This window comes from Cucurbita moschata, unplaced genomic scaffold, assembly GCF_002738365.1.
Source record: "Cucurbita moschata cultivar Rifu unplaced genomic scaffold, Cmos_1.0 Cmo_Scf00014, whole genome shotgun sequence".
NCBI classification, from domain to species: Eukaryota; Viridiplantae; Streptophyta; class Magnoliopsida; order Cucurbitales; family Cucurbitaceae; genus Cucurbita; species Cucurbita moschata.
Window position 1 is genome coordinate 862,331 of NW_019268530.1, and position 10,055 is coordinate 872,385.

Consider the following 10,055-nt stretch of genomic DNA (forward strand, 5'->3'; position numbering starts at 1 on the left):
TTTTTTTTTTTTTTTTTTTTGTTCTTGTTCTCTTTTAGTAAGAAACATGCACTTTCTATAACAAGAATGAAAAGTACAAAACGGAAGGGGCCATGGAGTTACATATGATAAAAAGTTAAATTTTATTTTATCACACACTACTATATGATAAAAAAAGTCTAATTTTCCTCCTCACCTTAGAGGACTTGAGAAGTGCACGTGCAAGGCAAAGAAGCTGTCGTTGCCCAACAGAAAACGATAACCCAGATTCCTTAACATGAAAATCCAATCCTCCAGCTGCTTCAATTTCCCTCTTGATATAACATCTTTCAAGAGCTTCCAAAATTTTTTGATCGTCATACAAGTGGAACGGATCCAGATTTTCCCTGCGCATTAGGAAGAAATATAAAGACAACTGAACTAAATAAGTCCGAAATTTCAGAGTTGAAGGTTAAATAAGCACAAACTTCTAAAGGAATTGTTCAATCTATTTCAAATAGGAATAACTGTTAACTGATTAAATTAAATTGAAGAAAAAAACATAAACAATATTTAGGAAGAAAGCATTTCATTTAAGCACCTTAATGTTCCTTCAAACAAAAATGGAGTCTGAGGAACAACAGCAAAGCGCGTGCGTAGATCTCTAACAGGAACTTCAGCAATATCTGTCCCATCCACCAGTATATGCCCGGCACATATTGGCATAAGGCGGAATAGAGAATTCAAGATACTAGACTTTCCAGCACCTGTTCTACCAATTATGCCTACCTATTAGAAAAAAGAGATGATATCAATAAATATAAGCAAAACACAATGCAATAGTTTAAGAATATAAACCAGGCAGCTAGGAAGCGGTAGGAATGAAACATAAACAAGATAAAAGCAGAAGTTTTCATCCCTACAAGCATCCATCCCTTTATCCGTCTTTATTTTTTCACACACCTGTGCTCCTCCCAAGATTGTAAAAGAAATATCACGAAGTGCTGCTGGCAAAGATGGTTTATATCTCAAAGTAACATTTTGAAATTCAATTCTTCCTTGATATGGCCATTCTGAATCTAAGCATCGGCATCCATCCAAATCTTCTTGAGGAATGTCAATATACTAAAAAAAATGGACATAAATAAAACATAAATTACTGAATAAATTTTCTTGAATTTGCACAAAGAAGAAGTTTTTTATTCATACCTGAAGAGCTCTTTCCATAGAAACCATTTCTTTCTCTGTTTCAGTAAAACTTGTCAAAAAGTTCCCCAACAAGGAAACAATTGGAGCAGCATATGAAAGTGCCAGTCCAACCTATCTAGCAAACAATGTAGATGCTAATTAGTCACTCTATTTCATAACATTGAAAAATAGAATTATAATGTTAAACCACCACCAAACTTGATGGGTTACTCCCCTTCACTTGTGTGCCCAGAAATGACCACAAAGCCCAACAAGAGGAGGAGATGACATTACAGATTTGAACACAAAACTTAATGTTTTGGTTCATGTTAAATCACCACCGACCCAAAAGTTAATAGGTTATGAAAAACTTAATCTTATATTAATACTTCAACATATACCCTAAGAAGAGAAATAATAAAAAAAGAGGATAAGAGATGCATAATCTTTGTATATATCCACTGAAACCACTTAGCTAGATGGGCCTCACTTCAACTTTCAAGTTGCATATGCCCAAAGCGCAAAACTCAATTGGTCGCAATTACAATATAAACTCCCACTTCATTAGATGAGAATCCCCACCCTCTTCAAAAACTTTATCCCTCTTAATCTTGAGCCCGGAAATGACCTCAAAGATTGAATTATATGCTTGACACTGCACTACAAGTTAACATCATCTTGTCCATTGACCAAATTTTAGGTTTTAAATAAATAAGAAAGTCAGATCATACCAGGCCTGGTGTACCAAAGTTTATTGAGAGATTTCCTAGAGATCCAATAACAGCTGTAACCGCAATAAATGAGATGATCGAACCTGCTAATAACTGAAAGTAAAAGCTAATTACTATTACTACAACAATAAAAAAAGATCCCAACTACTTTCATCCATACCCTGGTCAAAAAGAAAAACTGAAATCGACAAAAAAAAAAAAAAAAAACTATACATACAGAAAGGTTGTTGACGTAGTCCAGAAGCTTGGATTCCATATATGTCTACTACTTTATTTTAGCTTTTAGATTAATTAATTAATGACTAATTCTTTTGTTCTGGGCTCAGAATTTCTGCCCAGGTTTTGACAGTTAAACAGATAGGTTCCCCCTTTATATCTGATAGTATTTAAGCACTGTATTTAGGCTGTAAATTTGGTTTTTTCACATCAATAAAAAATGTTTACATCAGTTGTTACGGAGGCTTAGACTACAAATGTTGCATATTGGATAAAGCCTTGATAGATGTAGATCTACTTATTAGAAATGCAATCGATTGATTGTGTGTTTGAAAAAGATATTAGGTCATAAACACAATGCTTTTCATTTAAATCTACCTGAAGTCGGAGGGATAGCCACAAACTTGCTGTTGTTTCTGAGAAACTGGTTTGTTGATACAATATGATATGCTTTGTGAATCTTGTGAAAAAGAAATCCTGTATCAATCAAGTTCTATTAATAGAAAAATACTAATGCCAACAGTAATTATTTGAAACCATTTTTTGAACTCAGAACATCCATCAAGACTAAATAGCATCAATGCCTCAAGAAATTATGAGATATCGAACACCAAATCAAGATATTATTTGATACCATGCACTCAAGAATGATTTGCAACATGATAGAGAAAATTTTAAACGCCATAAGAGAATGGTGACACTTGCAAGTCATGATGTATGTGAATTTCTAAGTGAATAAAGCTTTAGCGTAATGCCTGAATGAAGATTACGCATCTCTTGCCCTTGATTCATAATAATTTCACTCGGCCAAATTTTTTCTTAGAATTTCTTACAATCCTAGAACCTGCTAAAAGGTTAAAACTTAAAAGTAATGGCTAAGTAACCGTTAAATTGTTAATGGAGAAATGGCTACTAGCCGTCTCTCTAGCTAAATAAAAACTACTAACTTCCTAAATCAATTTCACCCACTAAGAAAATTCAGGCTATAGCTTCCATTGTTTCTGTTATAATTGAAGCTTTTCTTCTTCTTCTTCTTCTTCTTTATTTTATTTTATTTTATTTTTATTTTATTTTATTTTTTGTATTCACTGGTGGCCTTATAAGTAATAACAGGAAATAACTATGATTGAACGTGGGACCTCTATAACTTAATAGAGTAATAAGATTGAATATTCAAGTAACAGTTTTTCTTAGAAACTTTATATAGGATACAAAATACCACCTCACACTTGAACGCTCTAATGGTTGCAGACCCATCAAGAATCTCGGTAAAAGAGGAATATATGGGAGAACGGGAAACACTATCGAGCCGTCTCAATTCCCGAGCTGTGGACCTGTAAAAGAACTGCAAACCTTTTAATTATGCAAGCAGAGGTGAAATTCTAGCTCTCTCGAGTACAATAATGTTATAAGCTAGTAAACAAAGAGGACAACACAACAACTTAAATAGCATACAACTCCGAGTAGGAAGAATTGACGACTAGTCGCGTCCTCCTACAGTACATTCTGAGATATTACATATCACAGGCGTAAACATGATTCTACTGAAACATCATACACTTAGAAAATACAATAAGAAACTATACATCATGAAAGCAATAAAGTAATACAACACAAGGGGTTTGGCATGCAACAGGTATGCGGCCATGGGCAACACGCCTTAGACAAGCGTGACTGTGACACATTGTACTAAAGCCTAAAGGATCAGAAATATCTACGTCAATCAATTGGTGCTGATTCCTTGTGTAATTTATTCCCTAGCCTATTTAACCTATCTTTTGAAATATGCATCTGTTAACTCAATATTCTATTTTAACATTATATCTCTCACAATTTTCGTCTCAGAAGGCTCCATAGTTGGGCTCGTTACTAAGCTAGTCAACTGCCTTTCTTTGCAATTATTTGAAGCATCTAATTAGAAAAAAAAAGAGGAAGTTCAAAGCAGCGACAAAGCTTGGGAGGAGGCATGAACTGTGACTCACTACTTCCATTTAGGTGTTCCTAACAAAATTTTTTACAACTATCTTTTTTCTATTATTATTGTTAACAACTGGATCCAATTACTATCCTAGTTTTTATTTGAGGCTACTTTTCTTTGCCTGTTTCATTTTTCATGTGGCCCTATCTTGTTACTCTCATTACTATAGCTATTTCCGCATCCCCAAGGAAATAGCATTATCTGCTTTGCTAATGTATATACACTTCGACAAAAGGATTAGACAGCCATCAAAATTAATATTTGCGTATTGGGGTACAATGTAATTTAGCTAGAATGATATTTGATGCATACCTGAAGCTTACTGTAGATATACCCGAATGGCAGGAGCAACAACAAGAAGAACACCTAAACAAATAAATATAAGCGTTGAAACAATTTTTATCTAATAATGGTTTTTTAAGAAAAAAGGAGTTCACATCCAGCAAAGTATTAAGAAATTTGGTAGGCACCTGTACATATGAAAGGACTATTGCAATTCCCAACAAGCCAACAAAATTTGCTAGGAGGATGTTGAGGATGAATGGAAGAGAATCGTCGATAGTATAGAGATCAGAAGACAACCTGCAAAAAGAAACAATTATTCGAGGCATGAGGAGAAGGGAGGAGTTCTATGTTTCTGATTGTCCTCAACTAACCTGTTCAGGATTCGTCCGCCTGGTGTTTGATAAAAAAACTGAATAGGTGCATGAATAAGCTTATTCAACAATGTATCATGCACCTTTACTGCAGCTTGCAAGCCACCAAATGCAAATGAGAATGCTCTCAGCAAAGTAAAGAATGAGTTTATTATGCAAAAGATGCAAAGAGTAACCTGCAAAAATTTGTAAGGCATCAGAAAGAAAAAAGATATAGGCAAGCCTTAACAATATAAGGCAAACTTTCAAGCACTTCTGCATGAAGATAGTTTGCCTGTGCAAATGAAAAAGGTTTGAGACGATGAAAATATTCTATGACATTCCCAAAAGAGATATGTACACAAGTGTACAAGTTTAACCTTAAGTAGGAGAAAGTAAAAAAGATAATAAAGGACAAGACAACTAATGTATTTACAAAAAAACATAACTATACTAATCTAACAACTATAACACTCCCCCCTCAAGCTAGAGCATAGATGTAAATCATGCCCAACTTAGTAGAGAAATAATCTATTTGTGAAGATATCTCCTAATTGCTCTCCAGTCTCCACATATCTTGTGGATACCAAACCTTACTGTATTGGGTTCTGCTAACAAGTAATCAGCCTTAACAAACTAAGAGTTAACCAACAATTAGATAAAGGTTGTAACAAACTGCTGATTGGTTCACCAAAGTGAGAGCCCAAGTAGATAATCAAAAAGATTATTTCAATTATGGGAGGAACTACAGCTAGAGATTTCTTCAATTTCAGTAATTAACTACTATTCTACATAGCAATAATTATTTGATCAAGACAAACAAAAATGCAGAGAAGTGTAAGTGCTGATTACTAGGTAAAAGGTTGTTGGACTATCCATCTGACTTCTTCCTGCGGCGTCGACCCAAAAGGAAAGCCAAAGATCATTCCCATTGCGTGAAGCTTGCATTAAAAATGCAGAAATGCATATAATGATTGTAATGAACCAACCACAAAATGCTGCATAGTTCCTGGAATTGTTGCCACCAAATATTTCAAAAACTACCGACGATAATTAATAAATTATTATTAAAATTATCCTAAAAAACCATTTTTTGAATTGCTCTGTTTAGTGAAGCTGAGTAAACTGTTAATGCTTACTTGTATACACTGAATTGAACTCTGCCCTCTTTCCGCATCTCATCATCAATAGTCTCAGTTACTCCATTTGGAGTATTCATGTCATTTTTCTCATCAACCAAATGTTTGTGAGTATCAGTTCTCTCAATTATTTGGCCGTTTTGTCCTTGAATACGTACGGTTGTATCAAGTTCATTCGACTTGGAAAATGCAACATAAGATGAACCCGACAAGTTGGATGGATTTCCAACCCACTTTAGCTTTCCTTTATCCATTACAATAACCATATCAGCAGAATATATTGCCTGTGGAAGATGGGGAAAAAGTTTCTGAGAATGCCTTTGTTAATATCAAAGTAAATCGAATCAATCACTCGTAATCTCAATGAGTACAAAAGGGTATTGATTAAATTAAATAGAAGAGCAGTCAAAAGGTGAATGGGGTAGAGACAAATCACAGACCTTAGTTCAAACAAAAATACTTCCTAACATTCTGTCTTTAATTCTGATTATGGTTGGAACAAAACCAAAAATGTTTCTTTTAACCTCTATTTTGGCTGTGCAACAATCCAATTTGTTTAAGGTTGAAGAAGAAATCCTAATAAGACCCCCAAAATGATAGCCAATAGCTTCAAAGCAACCACGAGTACAGAAATTCAAGGGTAATTCAAAAAATTCAGAAATCTGAAATTCCTTGGTTAATTAGGATTAGGATTGGTTTGCTTAGTCAATTCAATTGTTAATTAGAATAAGAATTCGTTTGTTTTCTAGTTCTCTATAAATATAGAATTGCCCTTCTCGTATTCAATAATTTTTTATTGATAATAAAGATTTGATTGTTTCATGGAAAGAATTCTCCTCTTATCCTCTTAGGCTACATCAGATATCCTTGTTTACTTTTCGCTTATGCTGATTCAAAATGATCTTTATGTGCCTGTTTTCAAGTAATCAAAGGATGTTCAAGGAAACAACCTGATGATTATGGGTACTAAGTATGCGTGTTCTTTTCTGTGCCAAAGGACCCAAAATGGCATTACGTAATATCCAATCAGCAACTTGTGCATCTACAGCACTAAGAACATCATCAAGCATAAGAATATCCACTCCATGATAAAGAGCCCTGTGAGTTGCAAAAGCCAAAATGATGTTTTATAAGAATAAAAAAAAATCACATTAGTAAAGATAAATTTCAAACTTGAGCACATAAAGACACCATAACCTTGCCATGGCTAATCGGGCCCTCTGGCCCCCAGATAAGTTGACCCCTCTTTCTCCAATTTGAGCCATGTCACCTCCAGCCATTAATGAAATATCAACATCTAGAGCACAAGCCCATAAAGTATCCCAGTATCTGCTCAAATTGAATTCAATAAGTTTATGAATCAAAAGCTTGTGGATTGAAATCAGAGGAAATTTTATTGAACCTAAAAGAATAAGAGGAAGAAAAGAACAGGCTTCATAAGATAATTGAAACAAGCAATCTTGTAATACACTGCACAGATTCACCTTTGAGGGTCATAATCCTTTCCAAATAATATGTTATCACGAATTGTTCCAGAAAGTATCCATGGGACCTACAGAGACAAAATGGAACGTGATAAGATTCTTTTCCAAAATGTATGCATAACAGGTCATTTCTCAGACAAGAACAAAAACCTGGGATACATATGAAATCGATCTGGTTGCATGTACAGAACCATGTAGAAGCCGCATTTCTCCCAGGATTGCACTCAATAAGGATGTTTTTCCTGAACCAACCTGAATCAAATACCTTTAGAATAGATTGTGAAAAGCGAGCTATGAAGTACAAATTCACCTCATAGATTTGATAAACAAACAACTATACTGATGCTAGATTCTCAGCCAACAGCATTTATTATCATTCTAAAAAGTTACAAATACAAGAAAATAACCTGCTAGAAAGTGTAAGCCTACTATCAATTACTAACAAATGAACCAACAAAATCAGTTAACTACCTAACCTAACTAACTCGAAGAAAAACTACAAAATGACCTGTATTTACACTACACCGATTCCCTCCCTCTTGAAAGATAACTTATTCTTCAGTTTAAAAGATAATTAAGTCAGAAAGGATGTTTCAAACTGATTTCTATCAAAAGAAATCAAATTTAAAATGTCTTCTTCAGCTCACCAAAATAACAGTTCAATTGTTAATCGAACACTCATACAGTTGATATCAGTTTGGATGGTTTATGTTAAAAAACAGTAGACGCACGTGGGGTGGAAATTTTATTTCCTGCTGTCAGATTCTTACTTGCTGTCATCATTCTTGATCAGGATCATTCTCTCAATCCAATACTAAAATGATTCAATCTACAATTTGTAGAACTCCAAGAATTCTCAACCAAGAGAATTATAGAACTTTCTTAAATATTCAAGAGTGTCTAGACCAATTTGTGCATAACTCAATTAATCTGACCGGAAAAATTCAAGACCTGATGTAGTAAGATTAGTGATTAATTAGATATTTAAGTCAATTCCACGGTTAAATAGGATTAAGATCAGTTTGTTTATCATGTTGGTTAATTAGGATTAGGATTTGTTGAAGGATACATTTCAGGTCCCTACCCGGAAAGGTGAGCCCTTGCCCTTATATGAGGTTAGATTACATGGGTATACAAGATAACAAGAGACTTACTAACTAAAATTAAAAACTAAATAAATAGACAATACAAAAAATTACAAATAGAACCCTAAATCAAACTTATCATGAAAATTTCATAAAGCTTACCTCTCCAATAACGGCAACAAAGGAACCCTTGTAGATCTCCAGAGTCAAATTATTTAATAAAATATTTGGTTCTACTTCCTTGCTGCTGGACCAAGAAGAACATGCATTAGACATGAAAACTGCAGTTTCTTTAACATCAGATTCTGCCTGGTCATTGTTAATAATTGGGGAAGGAGAAATATTTGTTCTATCTGGTTCAATGCAAGATAGAAATCTCGTCAATCGTCGAAGAGATATGATGGCCTGGCCATGTATTTGAAAAACTAATTAGAAGAAACATATAATGAGAGCTCAACAAAATTAAAGTCATGGGCCATAAAAAACTTACATCAATCATTCCATTAATGACCCAAGGGAATGAATTTAGAGGAGAAATCAACGTGTTAAATAGTGCCAGGCAGGTGAAAACCTGAAATTAAGGTTGGTAAAAATAACACAATAAATGCATTTTCCTGCAAAGATCAACTATTAGGGGGAGTGCAGAAAAGGAGTTAACAGGAAATGAAGTACTAAACATATACGACGAGTACAGAGGATACGATTAACAAAAAAGTAAACAGAAAATATAAAAAGAAGAGAAAGAAGAAAAGATACCGTTGCAGCATCAAGTTTATATCCCAACAGTGAGAAAAGTCCAAATGTAAACAGAGAAAACAGGGTTGGTGTAGTAGCCCAAAAGAATACGCACCATGCATCTAGGTACTTCCGTGTCTGATAATATAAATTAAAATGTTTATCAGATACTATACAAGCATGGTTTATAGGCTTAATTAATCATGGACCCATATCGACAATGAAAGAATTTTCTTACACTCAAATAGGAGACTTCAAGAGATCTTGTCTTCATCAACCAATCAGAAAAAAGCAGCTCCCACCCATGTGTCTTCAAAGTATGAATGTGAGTCAATATTTCTCCGGTTCTCCTTATTCTATTAAAGAGTAACATAAATCATCTGAAGAGAGCTCTATTGAACTATTAACTTTAAGCTCTCTCACAGTTATTCACTTAGATGACTTTTCATTATTTAGTCTAATTATTATCCCAAAACGTGTTGGTATAAAACTATATATATATATATATATATATATATATATATATGTATGTATGTATATAGCCAATTGAGATCATCTTTGATTTTTTTCAAGGCAAAAGGATATCAAAGGAGGAAAGACTTGATTATTTCAATTTTTTTAACAATGAAACTTTTCAGTGATGGAATGAAACGAGACTACTTCTCTACAGCTTTTTGGTGTGCTCACTCAGACTATTGCAGTTGCAACTATCCCATTGTTGATATCTATCGTCGTTGGGAAGTTTTTCCTTTAGAATAAAAGAAATTCTATGTGTTTACTTTTTCATCTACAAGTTTCAGATGTTGGCAGTTGATTGGAATAGTTAAGCAGGGTCATGAGGCTTTTGTAAACTTTAAAAGGAGACCTTGCTAGGCAGGTGATTTTTTTTTTTTTTTTTTTTTTTTA

General features: G+C 33.9%; 1 protein-coding gene across 6 annotated transcripts in view; it reads right to left on the minus strand.

The window, feature by feature from the left end:
• The window catches only part of LOC111452749 (ABC transporter C family member 13), a 23,552-nt gene that overhangs the window by 3,133 nt on the left and 10,364 nt on the right, over nucleotides 1-10,055 (minus strand). For 5 of the 6 annotated variants that reach the window (XM_023093612.1, XM_023093611.1, XM_023093615.1 and 2 more), the window contains 20 exons: nucleotides 9,388-9,505; nucleotides 9,171-9,287; nucleotides 8,905-8,985; nucleotides 8,577-8,819; nucleotides 7,480-7,581; nucleotides 7,330-7,397; nucleotides 7,043-7,174; nucleotides 6,796-6,943; nucleotides 5,846-6,129; nucleotides 5,559-5,715; nucleotides 4,728-4,903; nucleotides 4,542-4,653; nucleotides 4,384-4,437; nucleotides 3,316-3,438; nucleotides 2,472-2,570; nucleotides 1,878-1,970; nucleotides 1,168-1,278; nucleotides 922-1,083; nucleotides 560-747; nucleotides 176-365 (listed from right to left, as the gene is read on the minus strand). In XM_023093612.1, coding sequence (XP_022949380.1) covers nucleotides 176-365; nucleotides 560-747; nucleotides 922-1,083; nucleotides 1,168-1,278; nucleotides 1,878-1,970; nucleotides 2,472-2,570; nucleotides 3,316-3,438; nucleotides 4,384-4,437; nucleotides 4,542-4,653; nucleotides 4,728-4,903; nucleotides 5,559-5,715; nucleotides 5,846-6,129; nucleotides 6,796-6,943; nucleotides 7,043-7,174; nucleotides 7,330-7,397; nucleotides 7,480-7,581; nucleotides 8,577-8,819; nucleotides 8,905-8,985; nucleotides 9,171-9,287; nucleotides 9,388-9,505 — 2,758 coding nt within the window. Of the gene's footprint in view, nucleotides 1-175; nucleotides 366-559; nucleotides 748-921; nucleotides 1,084-1,167; nucleotides 1,283-1,877; nucleotides 1,971-2,471; nucleotides 2,571-3,315; nucleotides 3,439-4,383; nucleotides 4,438-4,541; nucleotides 4,654-4,727; nucleotides 4,904-5,558; nucleotides 5,716-5,845; nucleotides 6,130-6,795; nucleotides 6,944-7,042; nucleotides 7,175-7,329; nucleotides 7,398-7,479; nucleotides 7,582-8,576; nucleotides 8,820-8,904; nucleotides 8,986-9,170; nucleotides 9,288-9,387; nucleotides 9,506-10,055 lie in introns of those variants that run through there. The other variant, XM_023093616.1, reaches the window with a different exon arrangement.